The sequence below is a fragment of the Dendrobates tinctorius genome, unplaced genomic scaffold, assembly GCF_039654945.1.
Source record: "Dendrobates tinctorius isolate UK_male_01 unplaced genomic scaffold, ASM3965494v1 ptg000060l, whole genome shotgun sequence".
NCBI lineage: Eukaryota > Metazoa > Chordata > Amphibia > Anura > Dendrobatidae > Dendrobates > Dendrobates tinctorius.
In genome coordinates, this window is record NW_027361728.1 from 14,478,027 (window position 1) to 14,503,185 (window position 25,159).

General features: G+C 44.8%; 1 protein-coding gene across 1 annotated transcript in view; it reads left to right on the forward strand.

The window, feature by feature from the left end:
• MELTF (melanotransferrin) overlaps nucleotides 1–19,409 on the forward strand; it is a 207,836-nt gene extending 188,427 nt beyond the window's left edge. The window contains exons 14-16 of the mRNA XM_073578729.1: nucleotides 16,804–16,991; nucleotides 17,630–17,819; nucleotides 19,020–19,409. Coding sequence (XP_073434830.1) covers nucleotides 16,804–16,991; nucleotides 17,630–17,819; nucleotides 19,020–19,087 — 446 coding nt within the window. The 3' untranslated portion in view covers nucleotides 19,088–19,409. The remainder of the gene's footprint in view (nucleotides 1–16,803; nucleotides 16,992–17,629; nucleotides 17,820–19,019) is intronic.
• The last annotated feature ends 5,750 nt before the right edge of the window (nucleotides 19,410–25,159 follow it).

The following is a 25,159-nucleotide window of genomic DNA, read 5'->3' on the forward strand; positions in this document are numbered from 1 at the left end:
GAAGGCGTAATAAGCTGTGCTTTTTTTGTGGAGATGCCTCGCATATTATTTCTGTCTGCCCTAAACGAGAGAAACGTTGTGCACACACGTTTTCTGTGGGTGGTGTTCAACCTAAGTTTCTTCTGGCAATTACTCTGATCTGCTCCCTGTCCACATTTACCACCAAGGTTTTTGTGGATTCGGGAGCAGCTCTGAACCTGATGGACTTGGATTTTGCTAAACGTTGTGGATTTCCTATGACACCTCTGCGGACGCCTATCCCTTTGAGGGGTATTGATGCTACTCCTTTGGCGAAGAATAAACCTCAGTTTTGGACCCAGGTGGTAATGCGGGTCGCCCCAGACCATCAAGAAAATTGCAGATGTTTGGTGTTGCATAATTTGCATGATACCATTTGTTCTGGGGTTTCCCTGGTTGAAAATCCATAATCCAGTGCTGGATTGGAAATCTTTGTCTGTGGTGATTTGGGGTTGTCGGTGTGCCCTTAGTGATGCTCCTGTTTTCTCCACCTCTCCCCAGTCGCATGATGTTCCTGACTATTTGGCTGACTTTTATGATGTATTTAGTGAAAATGAGTCTGCGTCTTTGCCTCCTCATAGGAGTTATGACTGTGCAATTGAGCTGAACCCAGGGTGTAAATTCCCCAAGGGTCGGCTTTTCATTTTATCTGTACCCGAGCACGAGGCTATGCGAACCTATATTAAGGAGTCGTTGGAGAAGGGTCATATTAGACCATCCTCTTCACCCTTAGGTGCTGTTTTTTTTTTCGTGGCTAAAAAGGATGGTTCATTAAGGCCTTGTATTGACTATCGTGCCCTCAACAAAATTACTGTTAAATATCAGTATCCGTTACCCCTGATTTCTGATCTATTGTCCAGAGTTAAAGGTGCTTGCTGGTTTACCAAGCTTGACCTCAGGGGGGCGTATAATCTTATTCGCATTAAGCATTGGGATGAATGGAAGACGGCGTTTAATACTCCGGAGGGACATTTTGAGTACCTGGTGATGCCTTTTGGGCTCACTAATGCCCCTTCTGTCTTCCAGTGCTTCATGAACGATATATTCCGAGACTTTGTAGATACATTTTTGATTATCTATCTGGATGATATTTTGATCTTCTCCAAGAATTGGGACTCTCATGTGGAACATGTTCGGACTGTGTTCTGGATTTTGAGGGAGAATTCCCTGTATGTCAAGGGATCAAAATGCCTTTTTGGGGTACAGAGGACTTCATTTTGGGGATTTATTTTGTCTCCGTCAACTACTGAAATGGACCCGGCCAAGGTACAGGCCATTTATGATTGGGTTCAGCCCACTTCTTTGAAGGCCCTCCAGAAGTTTTTGGGTTTTGCTAATTTTTATCGGAAATTTATAGCTAATTTTTCTGGTATTGCCAAGCCATTGACTGATTTGACTAGGAAGGGTGCTGATGTGCTGAATTGGTCTCCGGAGGCTGTTTCTTCCTTTCAGGAGCTGAAGCGACGATTCACTTCGGCTCTGGTTTTGCGGCAACCTGATGTGTCACTCCCGTTTCAGGTGGAGGTGGACGCTTCTGAGATTGGAGCAGGAGCGGTGTTGTCCCAAAAAGATCCTGTGACATCTAAAATGAATCCTTGTGCTTTTTTTTCCCGAAAGTTCTCCCCATCCGAATGTAACTATGGTGTGGGGAATCGGGAACTGTTGGCCATGAAATGGGCATTTGAGGAGTGGAGACATTGGTTGGAGGGAGCCAAACATCAAGTCGTGGTCCTTACTGACCACAAGAACTTGATTTACCTGGAGTCTGCCAAGCGCTTGACTCCTAGACAGGCTAGGTGGGCCTTGTTTTTCACACGTTTTGATTTTGTGGTCTCTTTTCTTCCGGGCACTAAGAATGTCAAGGCAGACGCCCTCTCTAGGAGTTTCCTTGCTGATTCTCCTGTTGTGACTAAGCCTGCTACCATCTTAGGCGAGGGGGTAGTTCTTTCTGCCATCTCGCCCGATTTGAGACGTGCTCTGGAAGAGTTTCAGGAGGACAAACCTGAGCGTTGTCCCAGTGGAAAGTTGTATGTTCCTGACCAGTGGAGGAAGAGAGTGATGTCTGAAGTTCATTGCTCTGCATTGGCTGGTCATCCAGGTATTTTTGGTACTAGAGATCTGGTGAGTCGGTCTTTTTGGTGGCCCGCCTTGTCTCATGATGTCAGGAATTTTGTGCAGTCCTGTGGGACTTGCTCCCGGTCTAAAACTTGTTCTCGCTCTAGTGGCTTGTTGATGCCTTTGCCGGTGCCCAGGAGGCCATGGACCCATATTTCAATGGATTTTATCTCTGATATGCCTGTCTCTCAGAGAATGACTGTTATTTGTGTGATTTGTGATAGATTCTCTAAGATGGTCCATCTTGTACCACTCCCTAAGTTGCCATCTTCCTCTGAGTTGGTGCCCTTGTTTTTGCAACAGGTGGTTCGCTTGCACGGGATTCCTGAGAACATTGTATCTGACAGAGGAATTCAGTTTGTGTCTAGATTTTGGAGTACTTTCTGTTCCAAGCTGGGAATTTAGTTGTCCTTCTCCTCTGCGTTTCACCCTCAGACCAATGGGCAGATGGAGAGAACAAACCAGACTTTGGAGTTGTATTTGAGATGTTTTATTTCTGCCGATCAGGATGATTGGGTTTCATCTTTGCCCTTGGCCGAATTTGCTTTAAATAATAGAGCTAGTTCTGCCACTTTGATGTCACCTTTTTTTTGTAACTTTGGGTTTCACCCTCGATTTTCTTCAGGGCAGGTGGAGCCTTCTGCCTGCCCAGGTGTTGACACTGTGGTGGAGAGAATGCACCAGATCTGGGACCAAGTAGTGCATAAGTTGTCTCTCTCCCAGGAAAGGGCCCAGCGGTTTTCTAACCGGCTTAGGACCGTTGGTCCCCAGTTTAAGGTGGGTGATATGGTTTGGTTGTCATCAAAAAATATCGCTATAAAGGTGGCTTCTCCTAAGTTTAAGCCTAGATTTATTGGACCTTACAAGATTTTGGAGATTATTAATCCGGTCTCTTTTTCGGTTGGCTCTTCCTGTCACATTTAAAATTCATAATGTGTTTCAGAAGTCTTTGTTGAAGAGGTTTGTTGAACCAGTAATTCCTGTGGTGGCACCTCCTGACCCTGTATTGGTTGAAGGTAACATGGAATATGAGGTAGAGAAGATACTGGATTCCCGTCTGGCTAGACGGAGACTCCAGTATTTGGTTAAGTGGAAGGGTTATGGTCAGGAGGATAATTCCTGGGTCTCTGCCTCTGATATTAATGCCGAAAGATTGGTGCGTGCCTTTCATCGGGCTCACCCGGATCGCCCTGGTGGCATGGATGAGGGTTTGGTGGCCCCTCCTCAAGGGGGAGGTACTGTTGTGAGTTCATATTTCCCTTCACCGTTGAGGTCTGATGAACTCCCTCCTCTGGTGAAGGAAGGTAGTGAGGCTGATTACCAAACACCTGGGCAGCTAGATGATAACTGGGTGGCTGGAATTGAGGACTGGATATAAGGCATCTGACGCCCTTCTGCGTTGCTGGTGATCCTGCTGGACTCTTGGAGACCAGTCTGATTCCTGCATCTCAAAGCTAAGTTTTTCTGCTCTGCTTTGTACACTTCAGTTTTGTTTTTTGTTTTGCCTTGTTTTTTGGGAGTTCTGCCATCCCCGGCCGGGGGTGAGCTGAATTCCATTTTTGTCTCTGATCTGTTGATCTTTTGCTCTGTCTTCAGAATATACCTGAGTGCTGATTTAGTCTTTTGAAGCCTAGCGACTTCAGGGCCTGTTTTTCCTATCAGTCGTTTGGCACATTTTGGATAGGGTTTTTGCGGATGGCAGACAGCAGCTTTCCTATCCTGTCCTATTTTAGCTAGCTTGGGCCCCATCATTTGCTCAACCTATCTTTCTATCTGTGTTAGTGTTTTCATCTTGCTTCACCGTCATTATATGTTGGGGGCTGCCTATTGCTTTGGGGTCTGCTCTGGGGCAGTTTAGTTTTTCCCCTTTCTGTCTTTAGGCTATGTAGTTCTCCGGCTGTGATCGAGGGGTCTAGGGCACCATAGGAACCCCCCACGGCTACTGCTAGTTGTTGTGGATAGGTTCAGGGGTCTGCAATCCGATAGCTGCCAACCTCTCTGGCTTTTCTGGACTTAGCTAGTATTTTGTTTTTTCCTCCGGTGACTCATCATAACAGTTCCCCCATTCTCCTTCAAAATTCCTGCATCGTCTTCCCAATGTATTCCTTTTTACAGGTAGGCTTAGAGATGACTCCCTTAGTTTTACAATAAATGAAGTCCTTGATGGACAAACGTTCTTGTGTGACTTCACTTCTCTAAATGTGGACATTCCACACAACTATTACATTTTGTTGCAATCCCCTGGTCTAAGAGGGAGAAATGTTTCTACTTTAGGTGGTGGAATGAAATAACATTGAACAACGCAATCCCCAATGGATCGATTTTTGTGAAATGTTATCATAGGTTATGATCATGTCGCTTTGTGGTCACGGATATCTTTATACATTTTCAGTATGTCCCAATATTTTTCAAGGATGTCCCTAACTCAGTGGGGTCTCATTTTCATAGGTAGTGATCAAGTGGACGTTTCTGATTTGTGTCCCAGTTTTTACCCTAGTGTGATGGTGTGATATGCCATGTGGATATAATTTTGTGTATATTTCTATTTCACTTATTTTCATAGTGTTTTTCTTGTTGCCTTGTAAGTCTACAGCCTGACTGTATCTGTCTCTTGATGACCCCCTGTAGATTCTTAATCCCCAAGGCTCCTTTGTTCTCCACTGGGATGCCTGTAAACCGCCCCAACCTGTTTGACAACCTCTGGACACAAGGAAGGGGGTGGGGAGGACAGGAGCTGGTCAAGTCAGTTCCTGTGTGGAGAGCATCGTGTAAAAAGACAGCACCTCAGAGAGGAGGAAGCGTTTGGACCCATTTTATCCTCTGGATGCTAGAGTTTTGGACTCATCTCCCTGGACATTTTATCCTATTACTGGACTACATTCTTGTTCTGGACAATTGTATCCTCAGTGTGGTGGATTGTTTATGGACCTTCTAATTTTGCCTGTAATAAAGGTCTTGGGATTGTTCTCACTTCCCTCGCTCTGATTGTGTGCTATTGGAGAAGGACCCTGTGACAACTGGTCGCAGCGGTGGGATCAGCAGAGTGTAACCCAATGGAGAACCACCCACAGAGTGAGTACAGAAATTGGACTGTATCCAGTTTACAGGAGAAAGCCAGAGACCTGGGCCTGAACTACCAGGGACTGACTAAAGAGGCCTTAATTGATCTACTGGTGGGCGCTAGCCCGGCCACCACCTCCCAGATGTCTGAAGGACGAGCACTGGAGACAGGGATCCCCATTCAGAAAAGCCAGTGGTTAGTGTGGTAGGAAGACGAGATGGCAGTTCTGGGCCCAGGCGTCTCTCAGGAGTACAAGGAGGAGGCTGCCCGCCGGGCACAGTGGAGACAAGAAGCAATGGAGCTTGAAAGAGGGAGTAATGCAATATGGAGTGTAACCCAAACAATCCGGGAGCCTGTACGGTTCACCCGGACAGAGTTTAAGCCATGTGATGAGGCTTCCGGAGATGTGGAGGGGTTCTTCAAGGACTTTGAGCAGCAGTGTGCTGTGATGGAGGTGCCCCACTCTGGCTGGATGCGTTTGTTAGTGGGACTCCTGAACGGTAGCATGGCGGAGGATTACCGAACCATTGGCGCACAGCGGAATCGGGATTATAACACTGTAAAGCGGACTATCCTGGATTACCATGCTATCACCCCAGACTCATATAGGGCCAAGTTCCGAGACCTCCCATGCACCATGGGGGGATCGTTTAGGATGTATACACATAAGATGTCCCAGGCATGTCGGAGATGGCTGGAAGCAGAAAACGCCTTTACTGTGCAAGATGTTATACAGGCGTTCCTTATAGAACAATTTCTTGCAAAGTGCCCCGCAGACGTACGGGAATGGGTCCGGGAGCGCACGCCGTGTACCGTGGATAGAGCTGCAGCCCTGGCCGATGAAGCCCTTACTATCCAGCCGCAATGGAGGAGGCTTCTGGACAATGAACCACGGCCTGCTCCCGCTCCCCGTCCCCCTCCAATTATATCTGCCCTTCCACCTAGTCACAAGCCGATGACAATCACGCCTCACAATCCTAGGCCCCAACAGTTCCGACCACGACCTGGGGGTATCACAGAGAGGAGATATTATGGGTGTGGGCAACCTGGACATTTGAAGTCTTGCTGTTCCTCAAGGATTTGGAGGGAGCCCCACGCAGCCCCACCTCGTCCAGTGCATCTTGTGCACTCCACCCCACCTGAGGAAGAGCTACCACCACCCCCACCAGAGTGGACCACCGACCACGGCACCATAGATACTCCTCCTGGAGTGTACAGACTCCGGCCTCTGTCCTTTTAGCTACTCAGAGCAATGGCAACACCACCTGCAGGATATCTTAATTGATGGATACAATGTGTCAGGATTTAGAGACACGGGGGTATTCCTGACTATCAATGACCCCCGTGTGGTTCGACCCGAGGCAATTTACCAGGGTCCGGGAATTCTCATTGTCCTGGCGGGGGGTGCCCGCAAATATATACAGCGAGCTTCTGTGCGTTTGGATTATGATTGTGGAGAAAAACTCTGTTTTGTATTGGAGTTAAGGGAGGACTTCCTGCAGATATCCTCCTTGGTAACGACATTGGGGAGTTACAGTGCCAATTTGTGGGAGCAGTCACCCGACTACAGGCCCTTCAAGCACTACGTCATCCGGACCTCACCGGGGAGTAACCACCACGAACCGCATCAGTGGTGGTAAGCAATACGTTCTCTCCTACTACATTGGGAGAGTCTTGGGATAGAGAGGAGTTTAGGAGAGAAATAGAGGGTGACACTAGCTTAGCAGCCCTTAGGCGAAAGGCAGGAACTTGGTGCATGGGAGATAATGGGGATGGCTTCATTCGAGAAAACTGACTGTAATATCGTGTAACAAAGGTCAGTGACCAGGGCAACCCTGATGCAATGACCAGGCAACTCATTGTCCCTCAGAAGTACAGGGCACCGCTACTCCAACTGGCCCATGACATCCCCTTGGCTGGGCATCAAGGGAGAAAAAGGACTGAAAAGAGACTCACCCAAAGTTTTTACTGGCCGGGCGTCTCGCAGTCGGTAGCCCATTATTGCCGCACCTGCGATGTGTGCCAGCGAATGCGGCATCCAGGAGCTCGACATAAGATACCTCTGCAATCCCTGCCCATAATTGAGGAAGCATTTCAATGTGTAGCTGTCGACATCATAGGTCCTCTGGCCCACCCCAACCGGTCGGGGAAGAAATATATCCTGACCATGGTGGACTATGCCACTAGGTATCTTGAAGCTGTGGCCCTGTCCAGCATTACAGCAGTAAAGGTAGCCGAGGCCCTTGTTACCGTCTTTACCCGGGTAGGTTTTCCTAGTGAAATATTATCGCATCAAGGCACTCAGTTCATGTCAGATCTGGTCCAGTCCCTATGGCATACCTGTGGTGTTCGAGCCATTCGAACTACCCCATACGACCCGCGGACTATGTGAACGCTTTAATGGAACCCTAAAAAAATATGCTGAGGGCTTTTGTTGACGTTGAAAAAAACTGGGAAAAGTACCTGCCACATCTCCTCTTTGCCTATCGGGAGGTTCCCCAAGAGTCCACAGGGTCCTCTCCCTTCGAACTACTGTTTAGCCGGAAGGTCCATGGGCCTCTCACTCTTCTGAAAGAACATTTAGAGGGAGACATCTCAGATACCAGAATGCCCATCGTTCCCTATGTTCTAGAGTTCAGAGACCGTCTCGCCCAGCTAGCTACCTTGGTTAAAGAATATCAGCGAATGGCCCAGTCCAGACAAAAAACCTGGTATGACCGTAATGCCAGGAACCGGGAATTTATGGAAGGACAACAAGTGCTCATGATTACTGCTTCCCCTGCCAACAAGCTTCAAGCAGTGTGGGAAGGCCCTTATCAGGTTGTCAAGAAAATTAATGACACTAATTATGTTATTGCCCTGGATTCTAGTGGTCGTCAACAGAAAACCATCCACATTAACATGCTGAAAGACTACCACGACTGATCTCTGCCTGTTCTAGCTGTCTGCCACACCCTAGTGAAACCGCCGCCGAGTATCTCCTCTATCTCCTCCAGGTTGCCCAAGTGGGAGGATCACTGGAACAAGTGCCCCTGGGCTCCCATTTATCGGATATATAAAAGGATGATATTTTTGCCGTACTAAGGCCGAGGGCTGCTGCTTTCTCCTCAAAGCCGGGGAAGAACACTCTCACCAGCCACCATGTGGAAACCCCCGGACAACGCCCCATCCAGCAGGCTGCCTACCGGGTTCCAGAGGCTGTTCAAGGCATGATAAAGGATGAACTGGAGGGGATAAAACGACTGGGAGTTATTCAGCCATCTCACAGTTCTTGGGCCTCTCCTGTCGTCCTGGTCCCCAAGAAGGATGGTACAACACGATTCTGCGTCGATTACAGACTATTAAATGATGCCACCAAGAGTGATGCTTATCCCATGCCCAGGATTGATCTATTGGATCGTCTGGCCAGTGCCCAATTTGTGACCACGTTAGACTTGAGCAAGGGGTACTGACAGATAACCAAAACGGAGGGCGCTCAGGAGAGCTCGGCCTTCATGAATCCATTTGGGCTTTTTGAGTTCCTGGGACTGCCCTTTGGGATGAAAACTGCCCCCGCTACTTTCCAGAGACTACAGTAAATGGATGGACAGTCGCACTCAGAAAATAAATAATCTTTGCAAAAGAGACTTTGAAGAAATTTTTTTTATGATTTTTAATTCGTGAGATTTTTCCAATAAATCAAATAATGAAACACCGCAAACAAAAAATAAATATTCCAAAGGTGAGCATTATATGGTATTTCCGACCTACCCCTGCCACTGTACAAGGAACTATAAATGATTGAGCAATGTGGACTAAAGTGCGCAGGCCAGAGGTCTGTGTAGACCTCATAGCGTGCTCACTTATTATGGGGGGGAGAGGTTGTGATGGTGTGATATGCTATGTAGATATCATTTTGTGTATATTTCTATTTCACTTATTTGCATAGTGTTTTTCTAGTTGCCTTGTAAGTCTACAGCCTGACTGTATCTGTCTCTTGATGACCCCCTGTAGTTCCTTAATCCCCAAGGCTCCTTTGTTCTCCACTGGGAGGCCTGCAAACTGCCCCAACCTGTTTGACAACCTCTGGACACAAGGAAGGGGGTGGGGAGGACAGGAGCTGGTCAAGTCAGTTCCTGTGTGGAGAGCATCGTGTAAAAAGACAGCACCTCAGAGAGGAGGAAGCGTTTGGACCCATTTTATCCTCTGGATGCTAGAGTTTTGGACTCATCTCCCTGGACATTTTATCCTATTCCTGGACTACATTCTTGTTCTGGACTATTGTATCCTCAGTGTGGTGGATTGTTTATGGACCTTCTAATTTTGCCTGTAATAAAGTTCTTGGGATTGTTCACACTTCCCTCGCTCTGATTGTGTGCTATCGAAGAAGGACCCCGTGACAACTGGTGGCAGCGGTGGGATCAGCAGAGTGTAACCCAATGGAGAACCACCCACAGAGTGAGTACAGAAATTGGACTGTATCTAGTTTACAGGAGAGAGCCAGAGACCTGGGCCTGAACTACCAGGGACTTACTAAAGAGGCCCTAATTGATCTACTGGTGGGTGCTAGCCCGGCCACCTCCTCCCAGATGTCTGAAGGACGAGCACTGGAGACAGGGATCCCCATTCAGAAAAGCCAGTGGTTAGTGTGGTAGGAAGAAGAGATGGCAGTTCTGGGCCCAGGTGTCTCTCAGGAGTACAAGGAGGAGGCTGCCCGCCGGGCACAGCGGAGACAAGAAGCAATGGAGCTTGAAAGAGGGAGTAATGCAATATGGAGTGTAACCCCAAGGATCCGGGAGCCTGTACGGTTCACCTGGACAGAGTTTAAGCCATGTGATGAGGCTTCTGGAGATGTGGAGGGGTTCTTCAAGGACTTTGAGCAGCAGTGTGCTGTGATGGAGGTGCCCCACTCTGGCTGGATGCGTTTGTTAGTGGGACTCCTGAACGGTAGCATGGCGGAGGCTTACTGAACCATTGATGCACAGCGGAATCGGGATTATAACACTGTAAAGAGGACTATCCTGGATTACCATGCTATCACCCCAGACTCGAATAGGGCCAAGTTCCGAGACCTCCCATGCACCACGGGGGGGATCGTTTAGGATGTATGCACATAAGATGTCCCAGGCATGTCGGAGATGGCTGGAAGCAGAAAACGCCTTTACTGTGGAAGATGTTATACAGGCGTTCCTTATAGAACAATTTCTTGCCAAGTGCCCCGCAGAGGTATGGGAATGGGTCCGGGAGCGCACGCCGTGTATAGAGCTGCAGCCCTGGCCGATGAAGCCCTTAATATCCAGCCGCAATGGAGGAGGCTTCTGGACAATGAACCACGGTCTGCTCCCGCTCCCCGTCCCCCTCCAATTATATCTGCCCTTCCACTTAGTCACAAGCCAATGACAATCACGCCTCACAATCCTAGGCCCCAACAGTTCCGACCACGACCTGGGGGTATCACAGAGATGAGATATTATGGGTGTGGGCAACCTGGACATTTGCAGTCTTGCTGTCCCTCAAGCATCCTATCTTGATCTCTGGCGTGTCCCCTAGCACGCATCCTCTCTTGAACTGTGGCACATCTCCTAGCACGCATCCTCTCTTGAACTCTGGTATGTTTTCTAGCACGTTTTATGCCTTGAACATTTGGCGTGCCCCTGCACGCACTTTGCTGTGTTTCACTGTTTATGCCTTGCACCTGATTAAAGCTTGAAACCACGTTTATTGAAGAAACCCAGTGACCTCGCTTTATGTTTTGCATCCTGCTCATTCCTATTGTTAGACACTCGCTAGTGTCCCCCTGAGCTGGCCATCTGGTCCCAGCAGTCATGGTGGCTCACCCTCTTGGTCTTGCCCCTGACACTCCCTGTATAGGGGGTGGTTCCTCACAAGGTCAGCTCGCCCTCGGTGGGTGGGTGCCATGACTCAGAGGGTCCACTCAAAAAATCAGCTCAGCAGAAGCTGTCCGTCACAAACGGGAGCCCAGGGGAGAGCGAGTGCGGACACCACTGGAACAGCGCTGGCATCGGAGATGAATATAAACTTTATTTTATTGGGGCCAAACCTTTAGATCAAGAAGAGGTTGTCCTAGAAGTACAAGTTATGTGTATAAAGTTTTTATGTGTACAAAACTGTCGATCTCTTAGGCAGATATAAAATATTCACCCGCCTCAATCCCCTTGTTATGGTGGATCGAAGAATAGAGCGCCTTAACATCAAATCTTGCCAGGTACACCCCTTCCCCAACCGGGTCACCTTCCAGCCTATTAAGGAATTCCATAGTGTCCCTAATGTAGGAGTGAAAGGCAAAGACAAAAATTCCCACCCTATGTCCCACACTATGCCTTATTCTGTAGCTCTACCTTTGATTTAGGATGAGCTCTTATGTAACATGGGAAGGGCGTAGAAGGTGGCCAGAACTGGATGTTTGGGGATCATGTAGACAAATTCTTCTCCAATGAGGTTGTTCCTCCTTGCTTCAAGTCCTCAGTCGATGATGGCATTGGATTTCTGGGTACTATCCCATATGCAGATTGATCCCCTAGAAGGGTAAGACACATGTCACAACAGTAATCTGTGTCCATAATTACTATAATATCTCCTTTATCTGAGGGTTTGATAGTAATAAGAGGATACTTCTCAAGGGAGAACAGTTCTGATATCTGATGTGTAGATAGAGTATGTTTATTCTGTGTAGTCTTGCTCTCCAATATTTCCTTGGTGACTAAATTAAGAAAGACTTCTATAGATGAGAGATCACCCGTGGTGTGGGGCATTTTTTTGCTTAGATTTTTCAGAGCTGAAAATGGACCTAAACCTGCATGAGCAGTGGGGGATTTGTCAAGATCAGCCATTAGTTTGACATCAGAAAGTAAATCAATGGGTATGTTCAAATCTGCACCTGTTTTTCTGTCCAAAGGGGTAATGTCTCCACATTTTCAAGTTCCTTGCAAAATGGTTGAGATCTGTAATTCACTCAAATGCGGAAACATCAATAGTTGATAAAAATGAGAGTCCTTCACTTAGTGCTGACATTTCCATACCACTAAGTGGTCTGTTAGAAAGATTCATGATATGAAATTTTAATCCTGGTCTCTGCTCTGTAGGATGCGGTTCCAAAGTGAATAGTTTCGGTCTAAAAAAACTGTTTTATTTTGAAGGCCAGACTGACGTTCGCCTCAAGAATAACCCCTTGTTCTTTCCCTCTGTCACCCTTGTTGTGGTCTGTTCTGTGTCTCAGTCTGACTGTACTGTCTCAGTTGAAGTGATGTCATTGTCACTTCCACCCCCCACTCTAGTTTTCTAGTTGATCATAAAGAACTTAGTAAATTTTATTGTCTCTGAAATCCTGAAGGTCCCTAAGATATTGATTGTGTTTTCTTTCTTTTAAACGATATCATAATTTTTCTGTAGTATTTTGTAAATGGCTTTCTTTTGAATTGAAATCTGTTTCACCCTGAAACTTTTTAGTCACTTCAATTTCTTCTTTAAGGTTATTGTTTTATAGGCCTAGATTTGCTATTACCTCCACCAAAAGAAACTGCATAAATGTCAGTGAACTGTTCGTAGCTTCTTTCTCGCAGATACTCATGAGTTGGGGAATTCCTCAATGTAGCATAGGGAGAAGGGTAATATGTGAACCACGTGGGACTGTGCCATTTTTATTTAGTTTTCCAAACACTGAATTTCCCACCAAAATGTTATTTGTTCCTTGCAAGTTTTAGTGAGTTCCCTGAATGCAGCAGTATGTGGCTGTATATTTTTTTTCTGAGAGAAGCTTTTCTCAGAGTAGATATCCTTAGTCCCTGAAAGCCAAAGTTCAGTGTCTGGACCCTCCGACAAAAATCTGGCCGTACCAATATAAGAACAAACAGAACAACTGGACGTAGTAGGAAAAATAATAATCAATAGAAAATATCTTTATCCAGATATCAATAACGAATAACTATAGCTTGTATGTCCAAAACACTGAATGGCAAACCACTCAGACAACTAAACCAAAAACTATGGATTACAAATAAAAAATAAATATACAAAAAACAAAATATATATAAAAGAAAATAATGTGTATAAAAAATAGTGACAATAATAATAATATAAAATGCCTTTATTAAAAGTGATTTGGCACTATGTGCAAGAGTGCCCACTAGGGTGACCGCAAAAAATCGATGTCAGAATTTTGTCCGTCTGGACCCCACCAAACGATTCCCCTTTCCAGATATTGAGAGCCAAAATTTGAACTCTATCAAATGACGTTAACCCGTGCCGCTCGTCGCTCAAAGTTTGAAAAAATCCAAATTGAGGTATTTTAAGATTTAGGTATTTTGCATAGTCTGTTAGACTATAAAGAATGTGACAAAACATTGCAGAAATAGCCCTGACCAAATTTTCGAACCATTTGTGGTATTTGAATGCAGAGTTGGTGGGATTATCGTTTTTTGATCCCACCATTACAGAAAATGAAAAGTTGTTAATGGCTAATAAATTGCTCAGTAGCACAGATGAACCATCAGAGCATGCTAGGGTTGTAAATCCAAAAGTTAGGAAAGAAAAATTAAAAGAGGTAGGAAGTAACCGACCTTAACTACCTTCTGACAAAAGATGAAGAACAAAAGCAATATGTCCTGCAAGTTGTAAGCAAATGCCGAGCATTATATTCTGACGTTTCAAAAACTACTTTAACAAAAGCTCTAGAATAGATTAGATAACTATGTAAAATTTATCAACTCATGTAGGTTAGCGTGCTCTGATGGTTCATCTGTGCTACTGAGCAATTTATTAGCCATTAACAACTTTTCATTGTCTGTAATGGTGGGATCAAAAAACGATAATCCCACCAACTCTGCATTCAAATACCACAAATGGTTTGAAAATTTGGTCAGGGCTATTTCTGCAATGTTGTCACCTTCTTTATAGTCTAACAGACTATGCAGACTATTTTTCCCCCCCCATATGAGATCCAGTCACCCTAGTGCCCACACACACAAAATGTTAAAGGAAAAAAACACACATGTGATTCATTAATATAGACGGAACGGGGACCACATACAAATTATAGTTTATAAAGGGACTAAATCCCTATAATTGATAATACATCCCAGTTAAATAAATAAATGGTAATTATATGGATAAGGTCCCTAATTATATCAGGCAATTCACCACAAAAAAGGGTATAAAATCAATAAAATATATAATAATATATAACAATCAGAGATGGTAATGCAATTCCATAAGGATATTATATCCCAAAGAAAAATCACTTAAATGCACTGGTCCATAACCCATAGTGAAATATCCAGATACAATGTCAAGTGCCTGAATCAAACAATAGAAAAAGGAGGGTGTATGTGCCAATATACACAAACAATAATGATATAAATCATGAAGATAAGCATTACCTGGTGGTGGTATAGTGGCGGTCCCCGGTTCCAGGTGCAGCGCACACGCCGACGTGCGTTTCGGGCAAAGTCCTTCACCAGGTACCAATATAATAAATCAATAACCCCAGATGATGATGTAAGGCCAAATAACTCTCAAGTGCAAACAATATCAAAAGCAAGGAGAGAATATATGTACAAAGCAGAATATAAGACCAAACATTTATTAATTATTTCACAGGAGCTATGCCTGGAATAGGAGCACAATATATTGAATGAGACCACACATAGACAAGGTGCACTAAGGTACAGCACAAGGTTCAAAACTGCTCATAAGTAATGGTTCAATCTCACCCTATTTATGTCATGAGACAAGACCATCCAGAAAAAGCACACAGGAGTGAGGCTGGCGGACCAGCATTAACATACTCTGTTGTGCCCCATGTGGTTGCTCCTGCTCTGACAAGGACAGTACCCAAGTGTGGTACTGTCACTTAAGTAACCCCAATATCCCCACTAATGTTTCCTCCTTGGTACCGAGGATTCTTCAGGGGAGTGTATTTGTGTAGGGAAAGATATAGAACATGGTCCTGTAGTAAAAGGATGCCTCGAGAGAGGCTCTCAGGGTGTTGTACAGCCAGATATAATGTGTGGTCACCAGGCACCTTTACTAGAATTGTAGTTGGTTTTCTACAATCACATACTATTTAATCATGTACACAACAGTAGGGTGGTCGTCGCAAACAAAAAAAATGTGTTTATAAGAAATGTACACTAAACTACAACATAACAAAATATGAAAAAAGTATATGCACCAAATTATCATCTGTAGCTCTTAATATGTCAAAGAATGCTTAGTTCACAAAATGTTAATAGAAAAACACACAGTAGTGTGTGTCAACACATTTCGCCACCTGTGGTATTAGACATTGGACAAGGAGGTAGCTCACACATGACAACAATAAAGCCTGTTACCCCATGTATATGGTAGGATGATATATAAAACAATAATGGAAAATAGCTCAGAAGAGAACTGCATGCCAATAAAAACACATACCAAAAAAATAAGTGCTGGACAAATAATACAACTTATGCGAACAATACCAGCAAGGTACATCATCAACTCAAAAAATGCAAAAATAAACACAAGTAAATCAGCCATTCGACCCTGAGGGATAAAGCATGTGAGCTAGAGGTCCAACAAGTATTGCTGTGTTCACAGCTTCATTAGGGATCACTATTAAATCATAAAACTGCATATACCATAGATCAACATGTAAGCTATTATTGTGGAGAGATGACCACAAGCGATGACTTAGTCACATATATATTTCCTTAATTTACTGACACAAATTTAAAACTTACAGTATACCCTTGTGCACTCAAAGGACCTAATATAGATACTTAAAAGGATTGTATCAAGTTTGTTATCCCCTACGCAAGGGATAGGGGATAAATTCCCAATTGCTGGAGGTGCAAATTACTGGGATCCCCACTGATTCTGAGAACTGGGGCTCTGTGTGAATGGGGCTGTGGTCGATCATGTACAGCTCTGCTCCATTCTTTCTCTATGGGACCGCCGGAGATAGCAGAGTGCAGTGTTTGCCTAGTGTTCTGCACTCCCATTAGGAATGAATGGAGCAGAGGTGCACATTTTTTTTTTTCAATTTTGTTTTCTCGTATTACTTTCTGTATTTAAGAAAAATATACAAAATCTTGGAATTTTTTTTTACAGACCCGTAGACCTAATTTCAGATTTCTATTGCATATTGGGCACATGGATATTTCCAGCAATATACTGACTCAGATCCTAACTTTTATATAGAAGGTTTCTGAGCTTCCGCTCTAAAATGTTCTAATGTGGGCAAAGGTCAAAGGTTATTGTGAAGGGAGAGGGAGGCGGTGAGCTGATATATCACCATATCACTTATAGTGAATGGTGGATACCATGTCATTGGCTGTCTACAGAGGTGTTACATCTCATGGAAATCCTGTCTGTGATGATGCTGATACTATTGAAAAATCTTTTGTACAGAACAGGAAATATAGCATAAGTTATAGAGAAAATCATAGAGAATGTCATCAGAAAATTGGAATATCTATTTTTTTTTTAATTTAGACAGTGATATGGAAAATTGAAAAAAAAAAAAAAAAAATCTCAAAATTTGCATAAGTACATTTAAAATAAAACCTAATTTAAACAATAGGTCATTTTCTATCGATACGTTCCAATTAATGATATACTTTAATTTTTAGGAAACAATGATAATGAATGGGCATCCAAGTTAAATTCTTCTGATTTCCAGTTGCTGTGCCCGAATGGTGCCAGGGCAGAGGTGACTCAGTACGCGGACTGTAACTGGGCTCAGGTCCCTGCACATGCAGTTATGGTACACCCGCAGATGAATATACATGCAGTGTTTGGCCTTCTGGACAAGGCTCAGGTATGGATTGTCAGCAGAACTATATTTTGTTATTCTTGTAAATTATTTTTGTAAAATCTACGCAGGATGTTAGATGGCAACTCCCAATTTGGTGACTAGAGTGGTTATAACTTTTGATAACAGTTGGTGACACTTTCCCTGACAAAAGATAAAAGTTAAATTTGCTGTTCAAGAGGACTTTTTACTGGACATTTTAAGCTGAGCAACTTCTCCAATTGAAGCTGCTCTGATTCTGGAACAGTTTTTCATTTCTTCTCTGCCCCAACAATATGCTCTTGGGAATAAAGGTGCAAATTCACCCTTGAACCTACTGGGCATGTACTACAGAACTTTGTGGGCAGAGCCATGTTTTGATTAGCCAGCATCACAAGTGGGGAAAAAAAACAAACATTCTGTGGTATATGCCCAGTTGATTGAAGGGAAGAGTTGCTTCTTTATTTCCACAAGGCATATAATTGGAATGGAGAGGAAAAGAAGAAAAAATGTTCCAGAATCAATGGAGCAGCATCAATTAGAGAAGGTACTCAGATGAAATTTTAAAAAAATCCGGTGAAAGGTCTGGTTTAAATATTGAACATCAGAATATTTCTTAACTACTGACTTTACTACTTTGTCTGATGGTTTTATTTTTATTACAGGATTATTATGGGAGTGACAGTAGTTCTGTTTTTAAACTGTTTAACTCTTCAAAATATGATAATAAGGATCTGATCTTTAAAGACTCTACCCAAAACATTGTCCCTGTCAGAGAGAAGAAAACATATGAACAGTGGCTAGGAAGAAATTACATTGACTCTGTAGAGGGTTCCCAGTGCTCATCTTGTAAAGGTAAGGTATTTGTGTAATGTACAGTCAAGGCCAAAAGTTTTGAGACTGACACAAACTGTCTATCACAAAGTTCTCTGACTCAGTGTTTTAAGACATTTAAGTCAGATGTTTCTATTATTTCTTAAGTATAATTATAAGCATTTCACAAGTTTTTAAACTTTCATTTAACAAATTCATCAAGTTTCTGCAAAAATTCAGTATTTACAGTGGTGACCCTTATTTTTCAAGCTTCTGGGCCAAATCCTGACGAGCGGCAACCTATTCTTGTCTAATCGGTGCTTGGAGTTTATCCCAATTTCCGTGTTTTTACTTGTCTAACCCCTTTTTGGGGGTCAACAATGTAAATGTAGTCTTTTCATAAACTTGATGTATTTGTCAAAAGTGTTACAACTTACGAAATGCCTATAATTGTACATCAGTAATCATAGAAACATCTGATGGAAAGATCTAAACATTGAAGCAGCAACGATGGTAAAGTAAAAATTGTCTCAAAATGTTTGATCACGACTATATGACATACTAAAAATACACTGTTATGTTAAACCCACAATTCTGGATAGGGCTCATACACATATGCGAGAAACTCGGACAAGTCTCGCACGTCAATACCCGGCACTGCCGCCGGCAATCGGATCTGAGCGTTCAGCTCCATATATCTCTATGCAGCTGAATGCTCCTATCCGAGTGCCCGGTGGCAGTATCGGTTATTGATGTGCGAGACTTGTCCGAGTTTCTCGCATGTGATTATGAGACAAATAGAAAGCAAATGGCAACAAAGTGTTTGATATCAGAAGTCCAAATGTAAAACTTTTCAGTCCCATAGAAGCTAATGACACATTGGTCGTACATGTGCACTATGACTCCTTGTTCTTGTGACAAGTGAGGGTCCCAGTGGTTGGACTCTCTGCGACCCCACATTTATCTTCTATTTTGTGAATAGCTCATTACTGTATTTAGTGGGTAAATATTATCATGCAATGCACACAATCATTAAGACATCTGTACAGGAGTTCTGTGCACCATTGTATGGGTGCAGTAGATGCAGACATGCTCTTTATATAGGGGTTTGTCATTATGAAAGCGTACACACTGTGTGTTAATTAGTGAGTTAATAATAAAGCTATTTTGAAACTTCATCAAAATTAAATGAATACACGATAAAATGGCATCATTTCATTATTTTCTTTCTTTCTCCTACAGCTATAACTCCAGTGAACACCATCTTATTGCTAATTAGCAGCATCCTACTAATTAAGTTTTCTGCGTAACTACCAACTACTGAATCCTCAAGATGCCTTTGGAAATTGCAGAGCTGTAAACTTGGTGATTTTTTTTTTTTTTTGTACTGCTGAAGACACAAGTCTGTAAATGATGAATGTACTGCTATTCCTTCTGTACCTGTCTTGTGAACAAACCCGACCCACAATTATCAAACATGATTTTTTATAATAAGATTTTATAAGAAAAAAAGGCAATAAACTATTTATTACCATAGCATTATCATCAGGCAGGTATGTTTACATGGATAAATGCATGTATATCTTCATTAACTTCAAATGACATAAAAACAAGTGTTATTTTGTTTGCTAATGTTTCTTAAGTGACTTTTTCATGTGTGTATTACTGGGGTCATGTCGATGAGGGCTGGTTTAGTGTAGATACAAATCAATAGGAATTAATGGGACTCGGTCAACACAGAATGACTGCTCAAACCAAGTACATGCACTCAGTTCATCAAGGCGGGGCCAATCATTTAAGTGCAGCTTCTGACCGACTTTTTCATCTATCTCCATCCCTCACTGGATCTATAATGCCAGAGCTGTTAATCAAAGGAAGGGAGGGTGTAAATGGATGGAAAACAAGCAGGTTGGAAGATATACTTAAATATTTGGCTACCCCATGATGCACTGAGCGACTGTACTTGGTTTGAACAGGCATTCTGTGCTGACAGTCCCTTGAAGGAAACAGGGACAACAGACAGTGGGAATAAAATAAGTGCAAAAACTGGCTGCTTTTAATCTAATGACAGGTCCTCTTTAAATGGAGGGTTGTCAGGTTATGGTTATCGCACTACTTTGATCGATTCTCACTTGGCATATTTTACAACTAATGATTTGGTCATATTGAAGCTTATGCAAAATCATCATCTATAAAATGTGGATTTGTGTATCACTGTTTGCAATGCAATAGGTGTAATCCCACAGCATGTCTGAGACAAAACTGCATCCAAATCTGTATATAACACATTTTGGATTTTGTGGTAAACTCCATGATCAGAAAAAATGCACCGTGTTTTTATTAATCTTTAACATCATTGTCATTGTTTAGGAAAGCCTTCATATGTTGTTTGATATTTGTATGGACTCATTGTAACGCTGGCATCCCTACTTGACTTCACCTCATCCTCCCGGCAGGGATGCCGACATGGTCACCGCTTTGGCCACTCTGTTGTTCCTTCTGCTCTGTTCCCTGCCATGGCTTCCTGCTCCCAGGGCCTGCGCACATCAGGCAGGTATCCCGACAACATGCTTAGGGCATGCGTGCTCCCAGCTTCTTAAAGGGGCAGTGCGCATACTCCGGAAATGTCCCTAGCCTATAGCTGGGACAAGTACTTAAGACACCCTCCCCTAAAGGGAGGTACGTGAGCAACTTTAGTTTCTAGTTAGTGTTTGCCCCCACAAGTCTGTTGTCAGGTTCCTGAACCGTCCTATCTGAACCTGTTCCAAAGCCAGTCCTGTCTGAACCTGTTCCTAAGCTCATTATGCCAGAATCTGATCCTGAGTCCTGAACCCATCCTGTCTGAACTTGCACTTGCATCTTCTGTTAGCATTCCAGAACCTGTCTTGTCCAAACCCTGAGTCTATTCCATCTGTTCTGTCTGAATCTGTTCCTATTCTGTCTGAACTGTCTCCGATATCCATTCTTCACGTGATTCCGAATCCCGTCTTGCCAGTGAATCCAAGTCTGTGTCTGCAATCACGACCCTTAGTGTCAGCTGCTGCAGTAATGGGGACTGCCCTGGAGAGGTAACTGGTGGCTACCTGCAGTTCAAGCCTAACTACACCATCAGTAGCTCTAGTGAAAACCAAATAGCTGCTTAGCCATGCCCCTCCAGGGTAAGCCCAACTCATTGCGCAGTGGGTCCACTATGGTGACACTCATTCACTTGAAAGGTTGAATTTGGAATGCAAATCAGTCCAGAGTAGGATGTGACTATTAGAGATGAGCAAACCTTTCGTCAAACGGTGCGCCAAACTTTCCCAATTCCCACTAAGTTCAATGGGAGACTAAACCAAACGTATAGACAACACCTTAAGGGGGGCCAAAAAGCTTGACAAGCAGCTCAAATTAGGGGCAGACATCAGGAAAAGTAGCATCAATGGACCAAGAGCACAAATAGTATAATTGCACAGCATTGATGCATGGGACAGGGCTTTGACCAGCATTTCTAGCTGAAGCATTGATCGGTAGCAGGTGGATGAGTAACAGGTGTAGACCTGCTGCTCTGATAGGTCTGCCAAATTCAGGCAACACACATGAAGGAGGCCCAACTTGGAGTACAAACGTTTCCAAAAATTAGGGGCAGACACCAGGAAAAGTGGCATCAATTGGCCCACAGTAGAAATTTGATAACGGCACAGCAGCAGTCATCAATAGGCCATGCATGAGATATCAGGGTCTGGGCCAGCATTTAGCTTTTTGAATTTAAGTTTACATTAAGACGAGGTGCAACAGCTCAAACTGTTTTTTCACTCAGCCAGACTGAAGTGGCACAAATATCAGCTTGTTAGACCACAAATTTTCTAAAAATGTAAGGATAATAACACAGGTAGTTGACTGAAAGTAAGTGCAAACCTGCCAGTCTGGGAATCCTACTGCTACAGGATACACACATGAAGGAGACCCAACTTGGAGTGCAAACATTTCAAAGAAGTAGTATAATTGTGCAGCTTTTTGACAACTTCTGTTACTGGATGGGCTATTCAACTTCCTCTCTTTCACAGCCGCACAGCGGTATAATTATTTATTTTTATAGCACCATTTATTCCATTGAGCTTTACGTGTGAAAAGGGGTATATATAATGAAAACAAGTACAATTATCTTAAACAATAAAAGTCACCAACTGGTACTGGAGGAGAGAGGACCCTGCCCATGAGGGCTCACAATCTACCAGGGCTGGGTGAGGATACAATAGATGAGGGTAGAGCTGCTTGTGCAGCGGAATGGTGGAACAATGATTACTGTAGGTTGATGGCTTGTCAGAAGAGGTGGTTCTTCAGGTTCCTTTTGAAGGTTCCCCGGGTAGGTGAGAATATGATAGGTTAGGGTAGAGAGTCGCAGAGTAGAGAGTTTCTCTGGGAGAAATCTAGTATGCGATTTTGGGAAGAGGACATGGCAGGGGAGTAAGAAGGAGATGTTGTGAGGATTGGAGGTTGCATGCAGATAAGTACCAGGAGACTAGGAAGTCACAGATGTATGGAGTACACAAGTTGTTTATGGCTTTGTATGCCATCATTAGGGTTTGAACTGGAGTTTCTGGGTAATGGGGAGCCAGTGAAGGGATTTACAGAGAGGAGAGGAAAGAGTAGTGAGAGGATGGGTAGATTAGTTGGGCAGCAGAGTTTAGGATAGATTGGAGGGATGCGAGACTGTTAGAACAGAGGGCACAAAACAGGAGCTTGCAGTAGTTGAGGCAGGAGATGATGAGTGCATGGCAGTAGCATAGCTACCGGGGGGGCAGAGGGGGTGATGGCCCCGGGCCCCGCGCTCTGAGGGGACCCACCCAGAGCCACACTACTGTAACTGTATCGGCGTGAGCAGCACACCGATACAATTACATTCTGCGACAGAGCAGGGAGAATCGATCTCCCTATTCTGCCGCCCGGCCGCTATGGGCACCTGAGCAGGCAGGGGAGCCCCAGTACCAGCAGTGGGCCCCCACCTCACAGCCAGCAATGACGTTGCTGGGCTATTTTGTATGCACAGGACATGTGATGAGGTCACAGGAGGGAAGGAGTCAGGGGTCACAAGATCAGGGGCCTCTGTATGCAGGACTCTGCTGTGCTGGTTGTCATGGTGCTGGATGAGGGGAAGTTTATGTGTGGGGTCAGGAGGGGTTTACAGGGTGGATGTAGCAGGGCTGTGTGTGTATGAGGTGTACGGAGCGGAGCCGCGTGTGTATGAGGTGTACGGAGCGGAGCCGCGTGTGTATGAGGTGTACGGAGCGGAGCCGCGTGTGTATGAGGTGTACGGAGCGGAGCCGCGTGTGTATGAGGTGTACGGAGCGGAGCCGCGTGTGTATGAGGTGTACGGAGCGGAGCCGCGTGTGTACAAGGTGTACGGAGCGGAGCCGTGTGTGTACGGGGTGTGCAGAGCGGAGCCGCATGTGTATGAGGTTTACCGAGCGGAACCATGTGTGTACTGAGTGGAGCCATCTGTGTGGGGTGTACGAAGCGGAACCGTGTGTGTACGAGGTTTACAGAGCAGAACCATGTGTGTACTGAGTGGAGCCGTATGTGTGCAAGGTGTATGGAGCAGAGCCGTGTGTGTACGAAGCATACAAAGCAGAACCGTGTATGTATGAGGTGTGCGGAGCCGTGTGTGTACAAGGTGTATGTGGGGAAGTGGGGAGCATTCATACTTAACAAAGATCCAGGATCCAGCGGGACAGTCCCGATTTTGAGAGTCCCGGCTGACAGCTTACTTTCCCGCGGACACAGGAGTACATGGCGGAGCCCCGAGGAGCACTTTAAAACTTGCACGTGATGTTCCATAGGAAGTGATGTGCTGGAAGCAGAAATGAGGTAATTTCAGGAGGAGATTGTGATGGAGCCATGGAGGCACTTCAGGGAATGCTTCAGATCCATCACCATGTCCTCTGACAGCGCTGACAGCGGGATCGCCTTGGAATCAGGGATGCTGGCCATGTGAGCGGATCATGATATGTCCTGCACTGGGAGGCTCAGGTGGGCACTACAATGGCAGCCAGGCTGCTATAGTATCTTTATAGAATCTTTCTTTCTCTCTCTGTTTCTTTCTCTTTTCTTTCTCTTTTTCTGTTTCTATAGGGGATGGGAGTGCTGCCTTATACTACAGTCTGCCTATAGGGGATGGGGGGCTGCCTTATACTACAGTCTGCTGATAGGGGATGGGTGGGCTGCCTTATACTACAGTCTGCCTATAGGGGATGGGGAGGCTGCCTTATATTACAGTCTGCCTATAGGGGGGTGCTGCCTTACATTACAGTCTGCTTATGTGGGGCTGCAATATACTATTGAGTCTGCCTATGGTGGGCTGCATTATACTGTAGAGTCTGCCTATGTGGGCTGCATTATACTATATTGACGACTATCTGCATCAAGTGTCTCCTTCTCTTCTTCCACCTTATCATCACAGTCAGTACAGTCCTCATAGGTGGCATCCCAATTACCCTTGTTTTCTCCTGTGTCACAACTCTAAACCGCCTAACTGATTGTGGGGAACCACAGATGTGCGAGTCTGCAGATCTGTTTACACATTCTATTCAATGGGCATCAAAGCTCTGCTCCAAAGATTCACAAACTAAAGGGAAGGAAAGCATCTATCGATGCCCAAACAATTTTTCAGTTGGATCTGGGGCCAGACAAAGTAGGGTCCGAACAGAATCCAGACCCTCGTCACCGTACGTTAACCCCCAGCGGTGGAGGTGATCCTGATGAGAGTCAGATACCTGAGGTACACACGGACTGTACTGTGCTATCGGGGCAGGAAGAGGAGGAGGGCGATTCTCAGGGCAAAGAGTGGGAGAACAGAGGAAGACGATGAGGTTGTAGATCCCACTTGTTTTGAACCCAGATGCACGCAGCTGAGTAGATCAGCAGAGGAGGAGGAAACAAGGAGGTTATGTTGCAGCTTGCCACACAGACACCAGGTAATGCAACCACGAGAAGCACTGCATTCTCGGTCACAACTCTGGCTGTGCCAGCAAGTCATGGGTCTGCAGTTTGCATGGACGGCAAGGGTTGCCTAGCCTGGACCATTTTTGAGACCGAAAAGGATGACCAAACTCACGTTTTCTGCCAACTTTGTAAAAAAAATACTCAGTAGAGGCACTAATTGCAATAATTTGACTACTACATGCATGAACCGGCACATGCGTGATCAACATGCGTTAGTCTGGGAATCTCACTGCGCTAAGGCTGGTTTCACATTAGCGCTTTTTAAGCGCACGCACGGCCGGGGGTAGCTCCACCCCCGAGCCGGCTCTCTGCCCGGCGTGCCCGCCCCTTGCTTGTAGCGCCGCCTCCTAGCGCACAGCAGCGCCTGCGATCGGCGCACCCTATCTTTAGCATAGGGTGTG